Below are 26723 nucleotides of genomic sequence, written 5' to 3'. Positions count from 1 at the left end.
CGGGGGCCCCATGAGTTGTCAGTCCACCCCTGCCCTGTACCATGTGATCTCTGTGATCATTCACAGATTTCACACTTCTGACATCATTGCTTACTACTATTCATGTGATCACTGATTGGCCAATCAGTGATCGCATGATTGGGACCTCACACAAAGGTCCCGTACGACGATCGGTGTTTCGGACACAGTGGGCACCGGATCACGGTGCTGCACACTCCCAGGGAGCGCGCACAAGCAGGGGGCGGGGAAGCCGTTTATAAACGTCCACCCGCCCCTGCACTGCCACCGTCCGGCTGTTTATATACAACGGCCAGACGGAAGGTGGTTAAAAAATTCATACCAGTAGGGACTCGGTCAGCTTGGCACGGGTGTAAATCGGTGAAGCCGCGCGTCAAATATTTTGGTGAGGTGGACACGGTGGGACATATTGCGGGAAGGGACCGGATTGCGCCTTTTCCAGGAATCTGCTCTCACATTCCTGATAACATTTTGCCGGTCTCGGATTCTGGACAGCTGCCGCACGAACCCCGGCGAGTTCAGCCGATCGCTCACGCTGGGCCTCGTGTGAAGCCTTGGAAATGGGCGCCCTGGGACGCGTGGAATGTTCTCTCATTTTATTAGTTTCTCGTTTTTTTATGTAAATAGCTTCTGGAAACACTTGTTGTTAAAGTAAATAAAAGGCAGAGCTGGATGGAGCGGCGCTATCCTGACCCCCCCCCCCCCCCCCCCCAATCGGCGATCGGTGATTGCTGTGGGTGCGCCCTCTATTGGCGACTTTCAGAACTGACATGGAGACTTTCACTTTCAAGTTGGCAAAGGCACCTCCTGTAATTCTTCTCTGACAGGTTCTCTTTAAAGCTGATTTGATTATTTTACATTCCATCCCTTCCTCCCCTCAACATGCAAATAAAACCTTTCTGTTTTCATTGCCTACCATATTTTAGACTCTGTGCTTCTCTATGCAATGCAGGTGGATCGTGGCTGGTGGGAGGGGCACACACTGTAGCATCCTGAAAGCACCACTGCATCCCTGCCTCGGTACTTCTCTCAGAAAACCTCAGTCCTGATGCAAGCAGCAGGGGTGGGCTCTTGGGAGGAGTTATGCAAATATCAAAATGCCTTGAGGGGTGGGTGTCAGTCTAGAGGAGTGGGCGTTCCTAATTTGCTCGCAGACCTCACCTAGACAACACACACATGTGATACTTGGCCTCCGTGATTGACAGATCTGAAGTCCAGTGAGCGAAAGGGGTGGGCCTGGGACAGGCAGGTTGGGGGGGGGGGGGAAGAAAGAGCTGTATACAGTTGTCTTGTCCCCTTAGCAGAAAAACACCCCCAAAGCAGAATGTTTCCACCACCATGTTTCACAGTTGGGATGGTGTTCTTGGGGTCATAAGCAGCATTCCTCCTCCTGCAAACACGGCGAGTTGAGTTGATGCCAAAGAGCTGGATTTTGGTCTCCTCTGACCACAACACTTCCACCAGTCCTCCTCTGCATCATTCAGATGTTCAGTGGCAGACTTCAGACGGGCCTGGACATGTACTTTCCTGAGCAGAGGGACCTTGCGGGCACTGCAGGATTTCAGTCCTTGTCGGCGTAGTGTGTTACCAATTGTTTTCTTGGTGACTGTGGTCCCAGCTGCCTGGAGATCATTGACAAGATCCTCACGTGTAGTTCTGGGATGATTCCTCACTGTTCTCATGATCATTGACACCCCACGAGGGGAGATCTTGCATGGTGCACCAGACCTAGGGAGACTGACACTTGTTTTGTGTTTCTTCCATTTGTGAATGATTGCACCAACTGTTGTCACCTTCTCACCAAGCTGCTTGGCCATAGTTTGGTAGCCCAGTCCAGCCTTGTGTAGGTCTACCATCTTGTCCCTGACATCCTTGGACAGCTCTTTGGTCTTTGCCATGGTGGAGAGTTTGGAATCTGATGGTTTGATTGCTCCTGTGGACAGGTGTCTTTTATACAGGTAACACAATGAGATTAGCAGCACTCCCTTTAAGAGACTGCTTCTAATCTCAGCTTGTTACCTGTATGAGAGACACCTGGGAGCCAGAAATCCTGCTGAATGATAGGGGATCAAATCCTTCTTTCCCTCATGAACATGCAGATCCGTCATCATTTGTTAGACGAATTTCTGCTGAATTTGTTGTTGTATTCTGTCTCTCAGTGTTACACCGAACATTCCATTGTTAGACCGATCATTTCTGTGTGAGGGGCGAACATTCCATTGTTAGACCGATCATTTCTGTGTGAGGGGCGAACATTCCATTGTTAGACCGATCATTTCTGTGTGAGGGGCGAACATTCCATTGTTAGACCGATCATTTCTGTGTGAGGGGCGAACATTCCATTGTTAGACCGATCATTTCTGTGTGAGGGGCGAACATTCAGCATCAGCCGGGGAGCAAATACACATTTCCTTCACTGTATGTAATGACATCTCCAATGGATACATAACTGTAAGAAATGATTGTTTTTGGTGCTCTGCGCCGCGCTCAGCAGGAAGGGGCACATGTGAGAGCCAATTCATGACAATTTCTCCAGCTGTGTCGTTTGGCCGGCCAGTACAAGTGAAACCGTAACCAAAGCCGAGGTCTCTATAGGAGGGATACATGGGGGGGGATTCAGCCTCGTCCGGGATAAATACGGATCAGCACCAGAAATAACCGGCACTGACCTGCTTTATATGTGCCTTGCTATAGTCTGCAGTGAGGTTCAGATGTTTGCAGCTCTGACATATACCGCAGTGCTGTACAGAGATCACTGAGCCAGTCATATCAGTCTCTGTACCACAGGAGCTTACACTCTAATACCCCCCCACACATCCACTGTTATTATTATACATTTATATAGCTCTGACATATACCACAGTGCTGTACAGAGAACACTGAGCCAGTCACATCAGTCTTTGTACCAGAGGAGCTTACACTCTAATGCCCCCCACAGTCATCACTGCACCACAGGAGCTTACACTCTAATGTCCTCCCTACAGTCCTCACTGTACCAGAGGAGCTTACACTCTAATGTCCCCCCCCCCCCCCCACAGTCACATCAGTCTCTGTACCAGAGGAGCTTACACTCTAATGTCCCCTCCCCCACAGTCACATCAGTCTCTGTACCAGAGGAGCTTACACTCTAATGTCCCCTCCCACACAGTCCCATCAGTCTCTGTACCAGAGGAGCTTACACTCTAATGTCCCCTCCCCCACAGTCACATCAGTCTCTGTACCAGAGGAGCTTACACTCTAATGTCCCCTCCCCCACAGTCACATCAGTTTCTGTACCAGAGGAGCTTACACTCTAATGTCCGTCCCCCCCACAGTCACATCAGTCTTTGTACCAGAGGAGCTTACACTCTAATGTCCCCTCCCCCACAGTCACATCAGTCACTGTACCAGAGGAGCTTACACTCTAATGTCCCCTCCCCCACAGTCACATCAGTCTCTGTACCAGAGGAGCTTCCACTCTGCACCAGAGAGGTTGTGCTGCAAGTTGCTCTCCCTCTCCAGGCACTAGGGGGCCAGGCCTGCTCGCCTGGCCCCAGAAACATGGCCTCTTCTGGGCTAGGCTCAGACCATGCTCCCCCTGAGGGACCCAGCTTGCCTTCCCATACTTTACCAGCACCTGAAGACCTTGGCTGTGGCCCTAAAAGTGGGGAATCCCTCCCTGTCTTTAGAGAGCGGGTTGCTGATTATCTGGTGAGAATCGCAAAGGAGGAGGAAAAGTTGGTGAGTCTGAAAACTGACTACAAGAAGAAGAAAGTTCTCCATGACAAGTCATGGAGCAGCAAGAGGCAGAGTATGAAGCCGGAGATGAAGGGTTTGGAGGACATCATGGAGCAGCAAGAGGCAGAGCATGAAGCCGGAGATGAAGGGTTTGGAGGTCGCCATTAAGAAGCAGCAGAATCTGGTAAAGACGCTGAAGGAGAAGAGCGGAGCTTTCAGAGAAAAGTTCCGTAATGAGGAAAGGTTCAGGAAGATGAAAGGAGACTCCGGTAAGGATCCAGCATCGGCGGTGGCAGTACGGGTGGAGAGCGAGGAGGGGGTCCTGGATGCTGCTCCTGCTATCCCATCCACCTCAGGATCTGCTTCCCTGGAGGAAATGTCAGCCTCTGCCCCCCTCCCTCCACAGCAAGCTGGAGGAACAGCACAGGAGGTAGAGGAACATGGCGGAGGGCTGCTAAAGTACATTGAGGAATTGGAGTCTTCCCTAATTGGAAGAACTTTCCGTTTTTCTGAGGACTCTGAGGATGAAGATGACGGTGAGGACTCTGTACCTGGTCCTGTAAAGGAGAAAAAAACAGAAAAGCCATGCTTTATTAAAAGTGACAGTTTGGACTCCAACATGGACAGCCATGTGCACTGCAGTGTTTTGGAGGAAAATCCTCCTGTGTGTGCACAGAGCTCTGCGGGGAAGATGGCTGCTGTGCCTGCAGGACTGCACTCTGCTGGGACTGAGGACTCTGATACCAGGAACCCTGTGACTGTGGACTCTGCTGGGGGGAAGGTAAAGGTTGGATCTGAGACTTTTGCTGGACAATCCCTGCTGATGGCTGCAAATGCAGCAGAAAATGGTGGGAGGGAAATTGTCAGCAGCACTCTGAAAGGTGTTGCTGAAACCCAGGGGAGAGTGACCAGGAGTGGAAGGCTTTTACCTAAGAGGAGTATGTTGGGGGAGGGGGAGACAGGAGCATCTGGTGTGAGTGGGTCTGCTGGGAGCAGTAGTGCCACGAGTGAAAGGAAACATATGGATAAGAGTGCTTGCAATGCTGGAAAGGGGAATGCCTGTGTGTTGGTGGATGGAGTGACTGCTGCTGCCTCTAATGGTGGTTTGCAGAGCGGGGGCTCTGAGGTTCCTGCAACCAATGGGCAGGGTGCAGCTTTAAGGTCCACTACATCTAATACTGCAAATAAGACCTATGCTGGGGCTCTGGCTGGGAGGAGGGGGTCACATCATGCTGTCAGCTCTGGGGGGAGGTCTGCTGCCGGTCTGCCATCTGCACCCCTGTCCTTCAGGAGGAGGAATTTGGTGCAGCTCAGATGGGAGGGTGGGGGTGCTCCCCCGGTCAGGATGTCGGTGGTGGACAGGATTTTGGAGATGGGGTTTAGGGCGGATGACATCTTCGCCTTGATCAGCCCTGTAGGATCCTATGACTATGATCTGTCCTTTGTGCGCCCCGAGTCTCTGGATATATTCTGGGAGAAGTATGAACACATGTATAAGGGTCTGCCGGAGTGGAGGGGACTCGTCCCAAAGGTTGTCTCATGCCAACCTCTAGTGAAGACGGTCACCATTCTAGTACGGAATGAGTCAATTCCTTCGGTTGACTTGGCTGTCTGGCTGAGGAGGTTTGGGGAGCTACTTGCACCCCTGAAGAAGATTGTGGATGAGAGAGGGATATGGACTGGTGGGTGGTCGGTGCAGATGAGGTTGTATGTGTGTGGGAATGTGGTCCAGCATCTGCCCTCCTCAGCCTTCATTGGGAAGGACAGGATTGTGGTGTTCTACCCTGGACAGCCCAAGCTCTGCAATAAGTGCGGTTCTCGGGGTCACTTCGCCTCCTCATGTCCAGAGATGAAGTGCTCCCTATGTCAGGATCTGGGGCACCTGGCTAAGGATTGTAATATCATCAGGTGCAATCTGTGTGATAAGGTTGGCCATTCGTACAACCGGTGCCCTGAGGCCATGCACAACCAGTCAGCTTTGGTGGAAGAGTTTTTTCGTCTGGACATGGAGGAGGCAGAGGAGAGGGGGGCTGTGCCAGGGGTCCCCAATGTCTCTGTCCCTGTGGTCCCAGTGTCTGATGGTCCCTCTAATGTGTCATCTCCGTGTGTTGTGCCCCCTGAGTCAGTGTCCGTGGATGTTGTGTCTGATCCTCCTGTGTCAGTTTCCCCAGAGGTAGTGGGGGCTGTGGAGGGAACTGGACCAATGTGTATGGTTGCACCAATCCCCCCTCCCCGGCGTCGGAGGGTCAGAGCGCGTGAGGCGCTGGGGGGTGGAGTGAATGATGGTGGGGGTATTGGGGTGAAGGTTGGGGGGACTGCTGTGGTGAGTGGAGAGAGTGGGGTGGATGATGTTGTTGGTGATGGTGGAAGGGAAGGGGAGGGGGCTTTGCGGTCCGGTTTATCAAATGATGATATGGAGTGGTTGGAGGCAAAAAGGAAGTCTGGGAAGAAGAAGCGGAAGAAGGATGTGCCTGTACCTGACCCTGGGAGGGTGGAGGTGTCAAACACATTTGAAGTGTTATCTGAGGTGGAGGATGAGGGATCTTCAGGTGATGAGTCTCTGGTTTCCATGGAGAAGGAATCACAGAGGACTATGAAGCGTGTAGGGTCTCCAAGTAGGGAGGGGGGTAAGCAGGCTAAGAAACGGGTACCTCGATCATCCTGATGGCGGTTCCCACTCCTTTGAAGGTGGCGACCATTAATGTCGCCAGCATAAAATCAGTAAGCGCTCGTAACATGGCCTTATTTTTGCTCAGCAGGTTTGATGCTGACATTTTCTTTTTGCAGGAGACCAGGTTGTCCAGTTTGGGGGATGTTCATATGGCGAAGAAGGAGTGGAGGCGCGGCCCCTCCTTCTGGTCTCTTGCGGCCGAGCCTTACACTGGAGTTGCGGTACTTTTTTCCGGCATGGTAACCTGTCGGCGGATTATTGAGGTAGAAATGGGGAGATGCATGGTCTTAGACGTCTCCATGGGGGGGCAGGACCTGCGCCTGATTAACATCTATGGGCCCCAGACAAAATGGGACAGGAAATGCCTCTTCATGAAGATCAAGCCTTTCCATTTTACAGCCCAGCAAGTTGTCTTCGGTGGTGACTTTAACACCGTCACTAGGACTAAGGACAGGAGAGGGACCGGAGTCAGGCTGGACTGTGACGGCTAGAGAGGCAGGTCTGGTTGATGTGCACATTCATTGCTGCCCAGACGACACGGGATTCACTTTTCAGCGAGGTTCTAGTCAGAGTAGAATAGATAGGTTTTTTTTAAAGAACTCCGCCTTCTCGGCACCAGTGTGTCAGGCGGTGGAGTTTTCCGATCACTGTATTCTGTCTGTGACTCTGAGTGGCCCCGATACACCACCTAAGGGGAGGGGTACCTGGAAGCTGAATTCGGCACTCCTGGACGATGAGAAGGTGAGTCAATCCTTTGAGGATTTTTTTCAGGCACAGGTATCAATCATGGACGTTTGCAGCAGTAAGTCCGAGTGGTGGGAGCTTACAAAACGAAGGATCGTTGGGTTTTTCAAGGCCATAGGAAGGAATAAACAGCTTGATAAGTATGTCACCTACCAGCGTCTGCGGAGGAAGCTCGATCGGCTTGTCTCGAATAATGGAGATCCAGAAGCGATCTCTGAGGTTAAACTCTTGCTCAGGCAGTGTCAATATGACAGGCATACCTCTTTGGTTCTGGAAAGGGATTATGGGAAATATCACTCGCCCGACCCTTACCAGAACTGCAAACAAGGTAGAGCAGTTAAGTCAGTTGTAGGCCTGGTTGACAGTACGGGTTCCCTGACAAAGTCCAAGTCAGGGATCCTGGAAACCTCCAGGTCATATTATGCTGACCTCCTGGGTAGGAGGGACCTCGATCGAGCGAGCATGTCGGGTTTTCTGGACTCTACTCCAGGACTGGGAAATGGCAGTTCTCTTGTGAGTTTGACAGAGGACATCACGGCAGATGAGGTGGTGAAAGCTATTGATCAGCTTGCCATGAAGAAGTCGCCTGGGCCAGACGGATTGACAGCCGAGTTTTATAAGCACTTTAAGGTGACTCTGGCCCCATATTTGGTGGAGGTGTTTAATGGCTGTCTGAGAGAGGGTTCGCTCTCTCCCTCCATGCGACAATCTTCAGTGATTCTTCTGTCAAAGGGTAAGGATTCCTCGAGAATTGAGAATTGGCGGCCCATTAGCCTTCTCAATGTTGATAGGAAGATACTGGCAAAAATTATTTTCTGGCGTTTATCGTCTGTTGCGGGGAATTTACTTTCTCGCCATCAGCACTGTTCGGTTCAGGGAAGAAGCACTTTTTCAGCGGTGTTAGCTGTCCGGGAGGCCCTGGAGCGGTGCAGGGCTGCAGGCTGGGGAAAGTTCCTGCTGGCATTGGATCAGGTCAAAGCTTTTGATCGAGTCAATCATGAGTACCTATGGCTGTTTCTTGGCAAGTATGGCCTGGAGGGGGGCTTTATCGATTGGCTAAAGACCTTATACAGAGGGGCTGAAAGCTTCATGCTTGTGAATGGTTGGATTGGACGGCCCTTTGAGGTTGGCTCAGGTGTGCGTCAGGGGTGTCCTTTGAGTCCTCTGCTATATGCGTTTGTAATCGATCCCTTCATTCGGAGGTTAGAGAGAGGACCGTTGTGTGGAGTTCCTTTGGGCATTCCTGGGGAGCCCCCTCTGAGGGTCGTGGCCTATGCTGATGACGTGTCTGTTTTCATCTCCGGGACGCAGGAGGCGGAGGAGGTGGTCTCGGTGATGGAACAGTATGCTGAGGCAGGAGGCGGAGGAGGTGGTCTCGGTGATGGAACAGTATGCTGAGGCAGGAGGCGGAGGAGGTGGTCTCGGTGATGGAACAGTATGCTGAGGCATCTGGCTCAAAGATCAATCAGGATAAGAGTGAGGTTTTCTGGATGGGAGAGGAAGGCGAAGGCTTTACCCTTCCGGACGCCTTCCCAGAGCCCCAGCAGGAAATTAAAGTATTAGGCATCAGATTTGGTCCCGGTGATTACGGCCTTGCAAATTGGGTAAGCAGGCTACAAGATGCCGATGCCAAGGTGGCCAGCTGGAAGGATTGGAAACTCTCTTACAGGGAAAGGATTGACCTGATTCAAACTTTCCTGATCCCGGTATTTCTGTATGTCAGCTTTGTCTGTGTTTTGCCAGTGTCTCTCTATGCGAGGATCTACAGTTGTTTCTTCCAGCTGTTATGGGGGCACAAACTGAACCTCATTAAGAGGTCTGTAACCTACCTTCCCAGGCGGATGGGTGGCCTATGTATGGTCAACCCGGTGGTTTTCTTTTCTCTGATGTTTTTGAAACATAATTTTGGTAGCATGCTGGCAGAGGAACCGCCTGGGTGGGTTGGTATTTTTCAGTCCTGGTTTAGGCCTTTTCTACGGAGCTGGGAGAATGGTGGGCCAGTGAAAAGCCTGAGGGTCCAACATAGTAAGCTCCCGGCTTATGTTGCCCCGTGTCTGAAAATGCTTCGGCAATGGCGAGTGATGGCGGAGGAAATTAAATCTCTTCCCAGGAAGGCCCTGGAGAGGAGGGTTGTTGAATCTGCCTTTAGCGAGCCATTGGCCTTGAGGGATTGCCCAGGCCTGGTTATGAGGGAGGGTCTGCGTTTGATGAATCTGGAGAGAATCCCTTTAAAGTTTCGGGATTTGGCCTGGCTCTCGTTCCATGGCAGACTCTATGTGAAGGGCAACCTGAAGCATCGCTCTGCGGAGAACCGTGGTTGTCCAAGAGTGGAGTGCGGTGGAGTGGAGGAGACGATGGACCATTTCTTGCTTCAGTGCCCCTTCAATATAGATGTCTACAAGCAGGTGGGTGGGGCTCTGGGGATCCTTTTCCTTTCCCGCTTGAGTTACGAGTAGTGGTCTTACGGAGCCTTTCAGACTCACCGGGACTTTGATTTTGAGACACTTTTTCTAGTTAGCTTAGTAGTCAGTTACTACACGTGGAATGCACGGTGTCAGGTTTCCATTCGCAAAAAAGTCCTTCCTGTCGAGGTGGTGGTGTACAACATTCTGGGTGAGGTTGGGAAGATTCGGGGTCTTGAGAAGGACACGTGGCGGCCGGGAGCCTGGACAAAGGCGTGGAGGAATGTCAGGTCCCCGTAGCTGCTGTCTGTCTGTCTCTGGGGGCGTGGCTTCTCTTTCTGTCCTTTCACGTCCCCTAGATTTTGTAACATCAGATTTTTGAAGAAAGGCTGCATGTATGGGATCAATGTATGGGATCAATGTGTGGGGTGAATGTTTAATCGTTTCTTAGCCTGAGGGGGTGTTTAGGTGATGGTCAGGATTTGTTATTTTGCTGAATTAAGCTGGTTTTGTTTAATTATACATATTTTATTCTGTATATATGTAAATATGATTTTTATGATGTTTTTTGTTTGCAAGATTTTAATAAACAAAAAAATGTACACTCTAATGTCCCCCCCCCCCCCCCCACAGTCACATCAGTCTCTGTACCAGAGGAGCTTACACTCTAATGTCCCCTCCCCCCACAGTCACATCAGTCTCTGTACCAGAGGAGCTTACACTCTAATGTCCCCTCCCACACAGTCACATCAGTCTCTGTACCAGAGGAGCTTACACTCTAATGTCCCCCCCCCCACAGTCACATCAGTCTCTGTACCAGAGGAGCTTACACTCTAATGTCCCCTCCCACACAGTCCCATCAGTCTCTGTACCAGAGGAGCTTACACTCTAATGTTCCCTCCCCCACAGTCACATCAGTCTCTGTACCAGAGGAGCTTACACTCTAATATCCCCTCCCCCCACAGTCACATCAGTCTCTGTACCAGAGGAGCTTACACTCTAATGTCCCCTCCCACACAGTCACATCAGTCTCTGTACCAGAGGAGCTTACACTCTAATGTTCCCTCGCCCACAGTCACATCAGTCTCTGTACCAGAGGAGCTTACACTCTAATATCCCACCGCAGGCACACAATAGGGCCATTTTGGGTGTAAGCTGGTTGACCTCCGGTGTGTTTGTTGGGTTGAGGGAGGAGAGCGGAGTGCCTGGGGAACCATGGAATCCTTCTCGGTGGCATTCTATGGACCACACTCCTTCGGTATGGGTAAGCTCGATATACAAATTGAGGCTTCTATAGGAAAACCAGAAAAGCAGGATCTCCATCAGGTTATCCTACACGATTTTCTTAGGCATTGTACCCAGAAAAGCACAGTTTAGCTTTACATCTCCAAAGTCAACACGAGGGTATAGTAGAAATGTTTATCCAAGAGCTTTATGAACTTTTTCCTGAGCTTTTATGAAATGTTTTGGAGAGAATTTGAGCTCCTGGAAAGTATTGGCCCCTTTGCATGTTCTCACACCTTCTGTTCCCTGGGTGTGAAAACCATTCTTCTCCTTAGGCTTCCTATAGGACCACAAAGGGGCCATTATTCTGGAAGTGGAAGGAGCAGAGCAGCCTTGTAGGAAGGTCGAGGGCATCTACGGCATATGGCCGGTCTGTGGTCCTTCAATATGACATACAACCCGTGATATGAGGGGTGATGACAAATGGCAAAGTCCAACATGATGTCATGTAGAAGGTGGCCACTTTTCAGATGTCTAAGTGGGGGAGTGGTTTTTGGTACCTCGCCATGTACAAAAGCAATAACTCAACCATGGGCAGAAATGAACCATTACCATTCAGTCTAAGTATGTATTGATTAAAAAACTGGAAAATTTGTATCAAATACTTACCATAATTTTCCTTTCCTGGTGCCAATCTATGGCAGCATACATGTGGTAGTAGCCCTGCCTACTTCCGCCCACAGGACCAGTTCGAAGCTATAAAGAGTTAACGCCCATTCCCTGTCCATTGCTAGGAACCAACTGGGTGGCTTTAGTTTGCTTCCATTGACTGGCGCCAGCAAAGGAACATTTATGGTAAGCATCTGATACAATTTTTCATTTTCCTGGAACCTATATGGCAACATGTGGTAGACCAATGCCTAGCTACCAGGGTGGGAAGCTTAAAGAAAGCCATATCCACAGGTGCAATTGATAGACTACTCCAAGGCAGCCTTTCTCAACCAATGTTCCTCCAGAGCTTGCTAGGGATTCCTTGAGCAATGAGCAGCTTCTGTCTTTCAGACGAGTAACCGCTCTCACCAATTATTTTTCTTAGCTATTTCTAAGTTGGGAACTCTTCACAACGTTCCATTTGGAACTAAAGAAGTGTTTTGGAGGTATTAAGTAATGTCTTCAACATTACAGAACGAGTTTGGTTTACTGGAGATAACTAATACTAATTATATCATGACCATGCATGCATGACCATCCTGTGGGTGGAATTTTAAGCTCTGTGGATACCTTCAGCCTAGGAAGGGGAAGGACAACAGTCAGTGCCTACAGATGCCAGTCTAAAGTTATCTACCGATTTCAGATGGTAAGACCAATCCTTCTACCAACACCAAGTGTCATTTCTTCATCACGTTTCCGAAAGCCATATCCATGGGTGCAATTGATAGGCTACTCCAAGCCAGCCTTCTCAACCAATGTTCCTCCAAAGCTTGCTAGGGATTCCTTGAGCAATGAGCAGCTTCTGTCTTTCAGATGAGTAACCACTCTCACCAATTATTTTTTTTTTTTAGCTATCTCTAAGTTGGGAACTCTTCACAACGTTCCATTTGGAACTAAATAAGTGTTTTGGAGATACTAAGTAATGTCTTCAACATTACAGAACGAGTTCAGTTTACTGTAGCTATGTACTACTAGTTATATCATGACCATGTATGCATGACCATCCTGTGGGTGGAATTTTAAGCTCTGTGGATACCTTCAGCCTAGGAAGGGGAAGGACAATAGTCAGTGCCTACAGATACCAGTCTAAAGTTATCTACCAATTTCAGATGGTAAGACCAACCCTTCTACCCAGGGGCGGAATGACCATTTGGAAACTCGGGCACTGCCCGAGGGCCCGGGGTCAGTAGAGGGCCCCATGAGATGCCCATGGTATCATAGGCTTTTTTGAGTTTGCGCAAGGACACAGGGGCCCCATGATCCCCTATTGCCCGGGGGCCCCATGAGTTGACAGTCCGCCCCTGCTTCTACCAACACAAGTGTCATTTCTTGATCACGTTTCCAAAAGCCATATCCACGGGTGCAATTGATAGACTACTCCAAGGCAGCCTTTCTCAACCAATGTTCCTCTAGAGCTTGCTATGGATTCCCTGAGCAATGAGCAGCTTCTGTCTTTCAGATGAGTAACCACTCTCACCAATTATTTTTTTAGCTATCTCTGAGTTGGGAACTCTTCACAACGTTCCATTTGGAACTAAAGAATTGTTTTGGCGGTATTAAGTAATGTCTTCAACATTACAGAACGAGTTTGGTTTACTGTAGCGATCTACTACTAGTTATATCATGACCATGTATGCATGACCATCCTGTGGGTGGAATTTTAAGCTCTGTAGATACCTTCAGACTAGGAAGGGGAAGGACAACAGTCAGTGCCTACAGGTGCCGGTCTAAAGTTATCTACCGATTTCAGATGGTAAGACCAATCCTTCTACCAACACAAGTGTCATTTCTTGATCACGTTTCCGAAAGCCATATCCACAGGTGCAATTGATAGGCTACTCCAAGGCAGCCTTCTCAACCAATGTTCCTCCAGAGCTTGCTAGGGATTCCTTGAGCAATGAGCAGCTTCTGTCGTTCAGATGAGTAACCACTCTCACCAATTATTTTTTTCAGCTATTTCTAAGTTGGGAACTCTTTGCAACGTTCCATTTGGAACTAAAGAAGTGTTTTGGAGATACTAAGTAATGTCTTCAACATTACAGAACGAGTTCAGTTTACTGTAGATAACTAATACTAATTATATCATGACCATCCTGTGGGTGGAATTTTAAGCTCTGTAGATACCTTCAGCCTAGGAAGGAGAAGGACAACAGTCAGTGCCTACAGATGCCAGTCTAAAGTTATCTACCGATTTCACGTGGTAAGACCAATACTTCTACCAACACCAAGTGTCCATTTGGAACTAACAAATTGTTTGGAGATACTAAGTAATGTCTTCGGCGTTACAGAACGAGTTCGGTTTACTGTAGATAACTACTACTAGTTATATCATGACCTGGATAAAGAAGAACCTTCTGCCTTGGGTGCTTTCTAAGTACCTTCTAGGACGGGCCACCCAATCTGACAAACATCTTTACAGTACTTACATTATATAACCAAAATTTTGTGGGCAGCCGATTATTACACCTACCTATATGGTCAAAATGATGTTGATCCCATCCAAAGGACAGGTGTTTCCAGTGAAGGGCAATGTTAATGCCACATCATACAAAGACAATTGTTCTCTTCCAACTTTGGGGATTAATAGTCCACCATGACCGTGCCCCTGCGTACAAAGCCAGCTCCATAAAGACATGGTTTGACCAGTTTGGTGTGGAGGAACTTGAGCCCTGACCTCAACCCTACTGGACACCTTTGAAATGAATTGGAACATTGATGGTAAGCCAGGTCTTCTCACCCTGACCTTACAAACGGGACCAAATTCCCACAGACACCCTCCAAAATCTTTTGCAGTCTTCCCAAAAGAGTGGAGGCTGATATATCCATAATGGGGGCAAATTCATATCAACGCTCATGGTTTTAGAGTGGGATTTCAAAACCCTAGTTTTAATGTCAGTCTACCGACAAATAATTTTTTGGTTACAGACTGGCCATGGTGGTCATGGTGTATACAGCAGGGGTGTCAAACTGGTGGCCCTCCAGCTGTTGCGAAACTACAAGTCCCATCATGCCTCTGCCTTTGTGAGTCATGCTTGTAACTGTCAACCTTGCACTGCCTCATGGGACTTGTAGTTTGGCAACAGCTGGAAGGCCGCCAGTTTGACACCCGTGTTATACAATACGTCTTAAGCTGGCCATACTTCTGGTGAATTTCGGTCACATTTTTTATTGACAGAACGTTCATTCACTGCTCTAATAGTATGGTGAAACTGAAATTCATATTTGGCCATAGCGATGAGAAAATTCAAAGGTGTGGGGTGGAAACTCTTTCTCGATTGAAATTCTAGCTGTGAATGTTAGTTTATTTCGGGAAAGTTTGTACGTATTACAATAAAACCTGTTTTCATACATCTGGGATTCCATCTTGGTGACATTTTATGGACTGAATAAGTTGACTCTGGTGAATGATTTTTCTGAATTTGTGTACGAACGTTGGACCAAAATCCGAAGGCCTGCTTTAGATACTCCATGAGTTAGATTGGCTTGCGATTATTCTCAACTTGTTGTCCACCTGGGAGTTTGGGTTTTCCAGCCACCCTTTGTGTGTTCCAGATCCTCCTATTACATTATCCATCAGCAGTGATGATGGAAGCCCTTCGTAATAGACCTAGAAACTCAGGTTAGCAGATATCCATCCATTAAGGTTCTCATAGGACTGTCCTGGGGTTCAACTCTAAAATCTCATTTTTGGGTGGTATAACCCAGTAGTCTACAAACTGTGGCCTGGAGGCCCAATGCGGCCCTTTTCTTGACTTTATCCGACCCTTGATACAAGTCACGAATCCTTCCACTGACACCAACAATGGGACATAAATCCTGTTCCTGACACCAACAATGGGGCACTATTCCTTCCACTGACAACAACAATGGGACATAAATCGTGTTACTGACATCAACAACAGGGCAGTATTTCGCCCATTGACCCCACCAATGGGGCACTATTCCTCCCACTGACACCAATGACAGGGCAATTTTCCTCCCACTAGCACCAATGATGGGGCACTATTCCTCCCACTGATACCAATGATGGGTCACTATTTCTCCCACTGATACCAATGATGGGGCACTATTCCTCCCACTGACATCAATGATGGGGCACTATTCCTCCCACTGATACCAATGATGGGGCACTATTCCTCCCACTGACATCAATGATGGGGCACTATTCCTCCCACTGATACCAATGATGGGGCACTATTCCTCCCACTGATACCAATGATGGGGCACTATTCCTCCCACTGACACCAATGATGGGGCACTATTCCTCCCACTGACATCAATGATGGGGCACTAATCCTCCCACTGATACCAATGATGGGGAACTATTCCTCCCACTGATACCAATGATGGGACACTATTCCTCCCACTGACACCAATGATGGGGCACTATTCCTCCCACTGACACCAATGATGGGACGCTATTCCTCCCACTGACACCAATGATTGGGCACCATTCCTCCCACTGATACCAATGATGGGGCACTATGCCTCCCACTGATACCAATGATGAGGCACTATTCCTCCCACTGACACCAATGATGGGGCACTTTTCCTCCCCCTGATGCCAGGACAATTTCTACTCCCACAGTCCGGCCCCCCTAAAGTCTGAAGGACAGTAAACTGTCCCTTTATTTAGAAAGTTTGAAGCCCCCCGGTCAAACTCTTTAAAAATTCTTGAGGAGGAACTTGCTATAAGAAGAGAAACCCGCTAAGTACCCCCCTGAGATCCTCCTACTTCTAGTTTTAGGACCTATTGGAGGGTCTGTGGTTTCATGGGAAATTGCCATGAAAGTAGCCAAAGGGCACACAAACCCTCCCCCCCACACTCCTCATATACATTCTAGTGGTGCCTGTGGTTTTCCACCTCCAGCCGGGACACATTCCTCGCAACGTTGTTCGCGGTCGCCGTCCGTGCTGATATCTCAGGGAGGTCCATAAAATCGTTCTTCATAAATCGTGTTTTCCTAAGGCTGACCACTGAGAGATCGGCTCTGGGGAAGGAGGTGACTTTATGGGCATTATTGGAACATTCCGGGGCTGGAAATCACACGCCACCTCCGTGTAGGACTCCACGTTATGCAGGCCATAGACGTGTCGAAAACCGGACGTTTAAAAAAAAAAAAAAATCGGTTGTTCAATCAGCCGGCGTTACCACCAACGTTAAAAAAAAAAACGTCCGATTTTCGTCCCGTCTGTGGCCGGCATTTTTACTTCTGTCCCTGCAGAGAACTCCACTATTATATTTTATATGAAAGTCTTGCGGTTAGAACAATGTATCCATTTCGGATACAGATGTTTTTATTCGGATACAAATGGATACATTGTTGCAACCCCAAGACTTTACATATAAAATATAATAGTGGACTGGAATTATTCTTCTTTTTCTTCTTCTTTTTTCTTCTTCTTTTTCTTCTTCTTCTTTTTCATCTTTTTCTTCTTCTTCTGCTTCTTTTCTTCTTCTACTTCCTTTTCTTCTTCTTTTCTTCTTTTTTCTTCTTCTTTTCTTCTTTTTTTTCTTCTTTTTCTTCTTCCTTTTTTCTTCTTTTTTATCTTTTTCTTCTTTTTCTTTTTTTCTTCTTTTTCTTCTTCTTCGTTTTCTTCTTCCTTGCAGGTCACGGCTCATGCGCAGATTTTTTATCGGTAAATCCATCGGCCGATTTGCCCATTATTGCCGGTAAAATCGTCCGATTGTCAAAATCGGCTGCGAATTTTCAAACTTTACCCATAAAAAAAATGTGCCAAAACCCCGAAAAACGGCACTAACGGTGCGAAAATCAGCCGATTTTTTTTTTCCGGCCGAAAAATTGGCCGATTTTCGACTCGTCTATCGCCTGCATTACTACCGGGGTCAGCTCATAGATTCCGCCTTTAGATCGCTATCGCAGAAAAGTCGCATTACTAAGGTGGGCTTTGGAGGGGACGATTTATTAATCCACTCGGTGATGTTTGCTTCATTTCATGTAATACAAGAAAAAAAAAATGTAAATAAATGATAAAAATAAAATATCAAACAATTTTCCAGCGTGATCCGTCACTGAGGGCCATTTACGTCTTTGCGGTGCATTAACGCACGTGTGGTAACGGACGCCATGCTGCGCAGTAGCGCGCTTTGCGTTTTGGCACTTGATTGAAAATTAAATAGGCCACCAAGGCAGCCTGAGGGATGTTCACATCAGCGGGCCGACGATTGAACTGCACTACTGCAAAATAGTAACACCTCGGCCCTCAGGGAAATGAAGTCAACTACTTTAAATACACAAAACAATTGGTATTTAACAAAAAAAAACAAAGTAAATTATCTTTTTTTTTTTTTTTTTTTTTTACAAGCAAAATACATTTTCACCAAAATCACTCCACCCATCCCTTGCCGACAGCTATTAAACTTTAGGATGTACTACATGCAGTAGAGGACAAAGAGCGTTCTTGCTGAGCTGTGCAAATGAGAAGAGACTCCTGTACCCATGAACACTATTTATTGATTCACTTTTTTTAAATTATTTATTATGTATTTATATTTATTAATAATTTATTTATTTCTGCAGTTACAGGATATTTTTTAAGTCATTATTTATGCTGATATTTTTAATTTGTATTATTTACTTAATATTATTATTGTTATTATTATTATACAGGATTTATATAGCGCCAACAATTTGCGCAGCGCATTACAATATAAAGGGAGACAGTACAATTATTATTATACAGGATTTATGGTGCCAACAGTTTGCGCAGCGCTTTACAATAAAAGGGAGACAATACAGAAGGAATATGAGGGCCCTCGTAGAGCTTACATGTATTTTTTAAAATTATTTATGTGTTTCTTAGTAATGTATTTATCTTTTTTGTTTTTTTTTTCAATAGTTATATATTTAATTTGTATTGTTTACCTATTTTTTTAATTATTTATATGTTTATTATTTATTTATTATTTATGTATTTAGATTGTATTATTTACTTAACATTTATTTTTTTAAAATTATTTATGTGTTTCTTATTTATGCATTTAATTTGTATTATTTACCTAATTTTTTTAAATGTATTTATATGTTTCTTATATGTGTATTTTTATTATTTTGTTATTTACTTATTATGTATGTATTTAATTTGCATTATTTATGTAATTTGTTTTTATTATTGTTATTATTATTATTTATGTGTTATTTATACGTTTATTTTTTTATTATGTATTTATTTAATTTGTATTATTTACCTAATTTTTTACATTTATTTATATGTTTCTTATTTGTGTATTTTTTTTGTTATTTACTTATTATTTATTTATTTATTTAATTTGCATTATTTACGTAATTTGTTTTATTATTATTTATGTGTTATTTATCAATTTTTTTTATTATGTATTTATTTAATTTGTAGTATTTACCTATTTTATTTAATTTATTTAAATGTTTCTTATTCGTGTATTTTTTTTTTTGTTATTTACGTGTTATTTATGTATTTAATTAGCATTATTTAGTAATTTGTTTTATTATTATGTATGTGTTTATTTATCTGATTATTTTTTTTATTATGTATTTATTTAATTTGTATTATTTCCCTGTACCTTGTATTTAATTTGCATTATTTATGCAATTTGTTTTATTATTATGTATGTGTTTATTTATTTATACATTTATTTTTTTTATTATGTGTTTATTTAATTTGTATTATTTACCTGTACCTTGTATTTAATTTGCATTATTTACGTAATTTACATTATTATCATTTATGTGTTTATACGTTTTTATTTTTTTTTTATTATGTATTTATTTAATTTGTATTATTTACTTACTTTTTTATTTAATTTTTATGCTTTATATATATTTTTTTTTAATTATTTATTTACGTGTTATTTATGTATTTACTTTTTATTATTTACTTAAAATGTCTTTTTTTTTTTTTAATCATTTGTGTTTCTTATTTACGTATTTACTTATTATTTACGTGTACATTTATTTTTATCGTAGGATAAAATCAGCAGCACAATCTGGAATGAGATTGATGACATCAAAGCTTTTAAAATGCTTGACCTGGAAGAGTTTGAGCGAATGTTTTCTGCCTACCAGCGACATCAGGTAGGTTACGTCACCTTGCGGACGCTTTGCGGTCCAATAAACAGAGGCCGTCAGAATTCACCATTTTTTTGAACCCGAAGTGATGGGTCTTCATTTTCTAAAACCAACGGAAAGGTTGATTTGCCACATTACTCCTTGACGGGGCTCTGAGAGCAATCAAAAAGACAGTTGTCACCAGAACAGGCGTCCCGACTGTCAACGCTCCCATTTCCTGTCTTGGTGACAACTCATGATTTTGGATTTTCTTCATTTTCAGTCCCATGGCACATTTTTTGTGGTACTCTCATCCTTTCTACTTCTCTCGACCAAATCGGAGACCCCCAAGGATACCCCACCTGACAGCTGCCTCTTGAATTTAGCTTTCAAACACAATCCTTCTACTTTTGGGTCCAGCTCTCTCCCACCTGTCTTCTGTGGAAACAACAGGAAGTAGGAGAAAATCTCTCCAGAGACGGTGGTCACCAGAATGTCAAGGTCCTACCTTTTCCCTGAGGTTATGTTACTCCATGTGCTGGCGTCCATCTTGGATTCTGCTGTGCATGATGGGAATCCTTTTATGCCTTCAGGTCTCTGAGGTCCATCCCCCAGAGGGGTGTGGCTGATGACATATAAGCCTGTGGCCCGCACATGCTCTTTGCACTTGTGTCTTGTGTCTTTGTGTTACTATTACTCTGTTCTGACTCTCGTGACTCTCCTGGTATCTGATTCGGCTTGTGACTCGACTATTCTTTGTATTCTCCCTTGATCTGACCCTCTGTTGCTGAACCCGGCTCGTGACCTGTGATTCTCGTCTGCTGTCCTGTACTGTTTTGTCCTGTTGTTGTTGACCCCGGCTTGTCTGACTACTCTTTTGTCTCTTCCACCAGCTACACGCCATTGGCGGCGGCCATTACCGCAGCTGAGGTGTCTCGGGGGCCGCGACCTGGTTCCTGGCTGCGTCAAGTCCATCCCCACCATCAGGGGCCCTGGTGAAGGGCAGCCTGGGACTTAGACTCCGCGCCCTGAGGGACTTCGGTCTGTGGATTCGATGGTTTTGGGGTATCCCTGGCTCCAGAGGCACAATCCAACCTTCAATTGGCAAACAGCCGAGATTCTCTCATGGTCTCCACAGTGTGGGGCCGGGTGCATCTGGGGGCCGGTTAAGGTATTGTGTGCCTCCTCGGACTCTGCGTTGCCCACCGACTATGGGGAGTACCGGGACGTGTTTGATAAGGTACGCGCTGGTACCTTACCGCCGCATCGTCCTTACAACTGCACCATATCCTTGGCCCCCGGGGCCACTCCTCCGCGTGGCAGGGTGTACCCTCTCTCGGTTGCAGAGAATAAGGCCATGGAGGAGTACGTTGTGGATGCACTTTCCCGGGGGCACATTCGTAAGTCTACTTCCCCAGCAGGAGCAGGTTTTTTTTTCGTAAAGAAGAAAGGTGGGGAATTGAGGCCCTGCATCGATTATAGGGGTCTCAATCGGATTACCATTAAAAATGCATATCCAATTCCTTTGATTTCTGAGTTGTTCGACCGCCTTAAGGGAGCAACAGTCTTTACCAAACTCCACCTTAGGGCGGCGTACAACCTCGTACGGATCAGGCAGGGGGATGAGTGGAAGACCGCGTTTAACACCAGAACCGGGCACTACGAATACCTGGTGATGCCCTTCGGGTTGTGTAACGCGCCCACGGTTTTTCAGGAATTCATAAACGATGTCCTTCGTGATTTGTTGCAGCAGTGCGTAGTGGTTTACCTGGATGACATTTTGGTTTACTCTGCCTCCATGGAGTCCCATGTCCAGGATGTCAAGCAGGTGCTGCAACGATTGCGTGAGAACGGACTCTTTTGTAAACTCGAGAAGTGCGAGTTCCATCGATCCCAAGTTGCCTTTTTGGGCTACATAATTTCCGCGGAGGGATTTTCCATGGACCCTCAGAAGGTTGCGGCGGTTCTGCAGTGGCCTCGTCCCAATGGTCTTCGGCCCATTCAGCGCTTTCTGGGTTTTGCCAACTACTATCGGAAGTTCATCAGGAACTTCTCCACATTGGCAAAGCCTCTCTCTGACCTAACCAAGAAGGGGAGTAACCCTCACGAGTGGCCATCCGAGGCCATCATAGCTTTTGAGGCTCTGAAAGCTGCCTTTGCTTCGGCTCCGATTCTTTCGCATCCCAATCCTGGGTTGCCCTTCGTCCTCGAAGTTGATGCTTCCGAGACGGGAGTAGGGGCTCTCCTGTCTCAGCGTCGGTCGCCCGATGGACCCCTACTTCCCTGGGGGTTCTACTCCAGGAAGCTTTCCTCTGCAGAGTGCAACTACCAGATTGGAGATCGGGAGTTGTTGGTCATCATTCTGGCTCTCAAGGAATGGAGGCACCTGCTCGAGGGTTCCGCGGTTTCGGTCCTCATTCTTACCGATCACAAGAACCTGTCTTATCTTTCGGAGGCCAAGAGATTGACACACCGCCAGGCCAGATGGGCTCTGTTCTTGTCACGCTTCAACTATGTGGTTTCATATTTGCCTGGTTCCAAGAATGTCAGGGCTGATGCGTTATCGCGGCAATACTCTGAGTTGTCCAGGGAAGACTCTGAGCCAATCTCACTTATACCTCCAGATCAGATCCTGGCTGCCATTCGCACCAGTCTGACCTCTCCTCTTGGGGAGCAGATTTTGGCGGCTCAAACTGATGCTCCTCCCGGGAAGCTGGAGGGTAGATGTTTCGTACCCGAGGGATTGCGCACCCGCCTGCTGCGTACCTACCATAACGCCAAAACTGCCGGGCATCCGGGGAAGAACCAGCTGTGTTGGGTCGTCTCTCGCTTATTCTGGTGGCCAACCCTCCGTGCCGACATTGCCTCTTATGTAGCGGCATGTTCGATCTGTGCCCAGAATAAGTCTCCACGGCATCTCCCTTTGGGTCTTCTGCAACCCATTCCCAATGGGGAGCGTCCTTGGTCACATCTAGGTATGGACTTTATTGTAGACCTCCCGGTGTCTCGGGGTCATACAGTTATCCTCATGATCGTCGATCGGTTTTCCAAGATGTGCCATTGCATTCCACTCGGGAAATTACCCACAGCGCAAGAACTGGCCACGGTCTTTTCCAGGGAGATTTTTCGCCTGCATGGGTTGCCTAAGGTGATTGTCTCGGACCGCGGGAGTCAGTTCGTGTCCAGATTCTGGCGCGCCTTCTGCTCCCAGTTGGGTATTAGTCTCTCCTTTTCTTCAGCCTACCACCCGCAGTCCAATGGGGCTGCGGAGCGTTCCAATCAGGCCTTAGAACAATTCCTTCGGTGTTATATTTCAGACCATCAGGACGATTGTTCCAATCTCCTGCCTTGGGCAGAGTTTTCCAGGAACTCGGCGGTCAACTCCTCCTCCGGGATGTCTCCCTTCATGGCCAACTATGGGTTCCAACCCGCGGTATTACCTGAGAGGTTCTCACCACAGGACATTCCGGCTGTGGAGAACCATCTTGCTGCCCTGCGTTCTTCATGGGGGCAGATCCAGAGGGCCTTGAGGGACTCAGCTCAGCGCCAGAAGTTCCAGGCTGATCGCAAACGGTTTCCCGCTCCTTCATACCAGGTCGGCGATCGGGTGTGGTTGTCCACTCGCAACCTCAATCTTCGGGTGCCCACACCCAAACTAGCTCCCCGTTTTGTCGGTCCTTTCCGCATTCTCCGCAAAGTGAATCCGGTGGCCTATGCCCTTGCCCTTCCGTCTGGGATGCGGATCTCCAATATCTTTCATGTTTCCCTGTTGAAACCTCTGATCTGCAATCGCTTCACTACCTCTCTTCCTCGGCCCCGTCCTGTCCGGGTTGACGGTCATGAGGAGTATGAGGTGAGCCGGATCCTGGACTCTCGATTGGTGCGCGGTCGATTACAGTTCCTGGTTCATTGGCGCGGTTATGGTCCCGAGGAGCGTTCCTGGGTTCCTTCCGCAGATGTCCATGCTGTCCATGATGTCCATGCCCTCCTCCGCGCTTTTCATACCCGCTTTCCTCAGAAACCTTTTGTTGAGCCGCGGAGGGGGAGGGGCCCTTGAGGAGGAGGTACTGTCAAGGTCCTACCTTTTCCCTGAGGTTATGTTACTCCATGTGCTGGCATCCATCTTGGATTCTGCTGTGCATGGTGGGAATCCTTTTATGCCTTCAGGTCTCTGTGGTCCATCCCCCAGAGGGGTGTGGCTGATGACATATAAGCCTGTGGCCCGCACATGCTCTTTGCACTTGTGTCTTGTGTCTTTGTGTTGCTATTACTCTGTTCTGACTCTCGTGACTCTCCTGGTATCTGATTCGGCTTGTGACTCGACTATTCTTTGTATTCTCCTTTGATCTGACCCTCTGTTGCTGAACCCGGCTCGTGACCTGTGATTCTCGTCTGCTGTCCTGTACTGTTTTGTCCTGTTGTTGTTGACCCCGGCTTGTCTGACTACTCTTTTGTCTCTTCCACAAGCTACACGCCATTGGCGGTGGCCATTACCGCAGCTGAGGTGTCTCGGGGGCCGCGACCTGGTTCCTGGCTGCGTCAAGTCCATCCCCACCATCAGGGGCCCTGGTGAAGGGCAGCCTGGGACTTAGACTCCGCGCCCTGAGGGACTTCGGTCTGTGGGTGGTGGTTGTCGTCAGCCAGTGCGTTACATTGTTAGGCCTGCCTGTCCGTTCCTCGGCCCCTGCCCTGACACAGAACCGGTGTCTCTACTGTCAACGCTCCCATTTCCTGTCTTGGTGACAACTCATCATTTTGGATTTTCCTTCATTTTCAGTCTGAAGGAACTCTCATTTGTCTCTGTGGCCCTCTCATCCTTTATACCTTCTCTGTTGTTTCTACAGAACTGAAATTGAAGGGAAATTTCCCCAATGGGACACAAAAAAGAAGTTCCCTACTCATAATCCTTTTGATGTCCTTTAATCCATAGAATATGTCATGATGACCATTATCACCGAGACTGAAAATCATGGAAGATCCTATAATTTTGAGTTTTCACCAGAACAGGATATCGTAGATCCTCACCTCATCCTTTCTACTTCTCTCGACTAAACCAGAGACCCCCAAAGACACCCCACCTGACAGCTGCCTCTTCAATTTAGGTTTCAAACCCAATCCTTCTACTTTTGGGCCCAGCTCTCTCCCACATGTCCTCTGTGGAAACAACAGGAAGTAGGAGAAAATCTCTCCAGAGACAGTGGTCACCAGAACCGGTGTCCCTACTGTCACCACTCAAATTTCCCGTCTTGGTGACAACTCATCATTTTGGATTTTCCTTCATTTTCAGTCTGAAGGAACTCTCATTTTGTCTCCGCGGCCCTCTCATCCTTTATACCTTCTCTGTTGTTTCTACAGAACTGAAATTGAAGGGAAATTTTCCCAATGGGACACAAAAAAGAAGTTTCCTACTCATAATCCTTTTGATGTCTGATGACCATTATCCCCGAGACTGAAAATCAGGGAGGATCCTAAATTTGAGTTGTCACCAGAACAGGATATCGGAGATCCTCTAGTGGGAATACCTGTAACAGTGACAACTCTTTACGTTGCAGAGTCGTTCTCTCACTACCCGTTGTCTCTGCAGTAGACATGTTAGTAGAGCATTGGACTCAAAGGTAGAAGGATAGGGTTCGAAATCCAAATTTAAGGGGCAACTCTTTGCCATCCTTGGAGGTCCCCAGAATGGTCCAGAGAATGTAGAAAGGATGAGAATGTCACACTTCTAAGTCTATTAAATTTTAATTGCATGACAAAAGGTCAGAAGACCAAACCAACGTGTTTCGGAGGCTCAATACTGCCCTTCATCAGGGTTTGGGCGCCCTGTACAAGCAGGTGATTGGTGGTGCGGTGTGAAATGTGGGCTGGGTCAAAGCCAACAGCACACAATGTTCTCCGAAGGGCTGAGAGCGTACTTAGAAGATTTACAGTAAAATGAAAATATTTGCAAACGTTTCAGATTAACCAAACACACAATTCGGTCTTGTTTAATCGAGGTATGCAGACGGCGCGTGCAAACACTCCTCGTGACGGCACTGCGGTGTACCGCGACCTCCCTGCTATCTGTGGTTGGCCGGCTTTCCTACGTAATAGAGAAACGTGGGATCCGTACACTGCGGCCGAAGACACACTCATCTGTCACAATGTATCTAATGCTTCATTGACACTTCCCATATCGAAGAAAAATATATTTGACATGTATTTTACAAATATTCTTCCCAAATATATTGCCATGCTACAATTTTGGCCATATTCAATATATTTAAAAATATATTTCAATAAATAAATATATATATACATATATATATATATATATATATTTATACACACACTGCATTTTGAAATGCGTTTTTATTACAAAATATATGACAAACATTTTTAAAAATACATTTCAAATATACTGTATGTCTTTAAAAATACAAATCTACATTTTTGAAATGCATTTACAAATACATGTAAAAATACATTTAAAAATATTCCTTCCAAATATATTGCCGTATATTTGAAATGCTACAATTTTTTTGCCGTATTCAATATATATATATATATATACTGCATGTGGAAATGCATTTTTATTACAAAATGTATGAAAAGTATTTTTAAAAATACAATTCAAATATATTGTATGTCTTTAAAAAAACAAATCTACATTTTTGGAATGCATTTACAAATATATATGACTTTATTATTTGTTTATTTATTTCAGGTACTTATATATCGCCGTCAATTTATGCAGCTTTACATATATATTGTACATTCACGTCAGTCCCCGCCCCCGAGGAGTGTACAATCTATATATATATATATTTAAAAAATATTGTTCCCAAATATATTGCTATATATTTGAACTCTACAATTTTAGCCATATTCAATATATTTCAAGAAATATATATATATATATATATATATATATATACTGCATGTTGAAATGTGTTTTTATTACAAAATATAAGAAGAATATTTTTAAAAATAGCGTATTTTCCGGCGTATAAGACGACTTTTCAACCCATAAAAATCTGATGAAAAGTCCGGGGTCGTCTTATACGCCGGTATACGGCGAGCCGGTGTCAGGGCGGCACTTTTTCGAGGGGTGGCGCGGCGCCGCCCCCCCTCCTCCTCCAACGGACACGAAGTACAGGGGTGGGCAGAGGGGCTGCTGTACCTTACCTGGCTCCGGTCCCACGACGATCCGGT

General features: G+C 46.3%; 1 protein-coding gene across 4 annotated transcripts in view; it reads left to right on the top strand.

The window, feature by feature from the left end:
- Positions 1–26723, top strand: part of LOC149434702 (disheveled-associated activator of morphogenesis 2-like) — a 344618-nt gene that overhangs the window by 277886 nt on the left and 40009 nt on the right. For all 4 annotated transcript variants that reach the window (XM_089663497.1, XM_089663496.1, XM_089663499.1 and 1 more), the window contains exon 15: positions 19452–19559. In XM_089663497.1, the coding sequence (XP_089519623.1) occupies positions 19452–19559 (108 nt within the window). The remainder of the gene's footprint in view (positions 1–19451; positions 19560–26723) is intronic.

This window comes from Staurois parvus, unplaced genomic scaffold, assembly GCF_062004578.1.
Source record: "Staurois parvus isolate SC_StPar_1 unplaced genomic scaffold, SC_StPar_1.0 ptg001701l, whole genome shotgun sequence".
Lineage (NCBI taxonomy): Eukaryota > Metazoa > Chordata > Amphibia > Anura > Ranidae > Staurois > Staurois parvus.
Note: the sequence above shows the minus strand (reverse complement) of the source record. Positions and strands in the feature narration are given on the sequence as shown.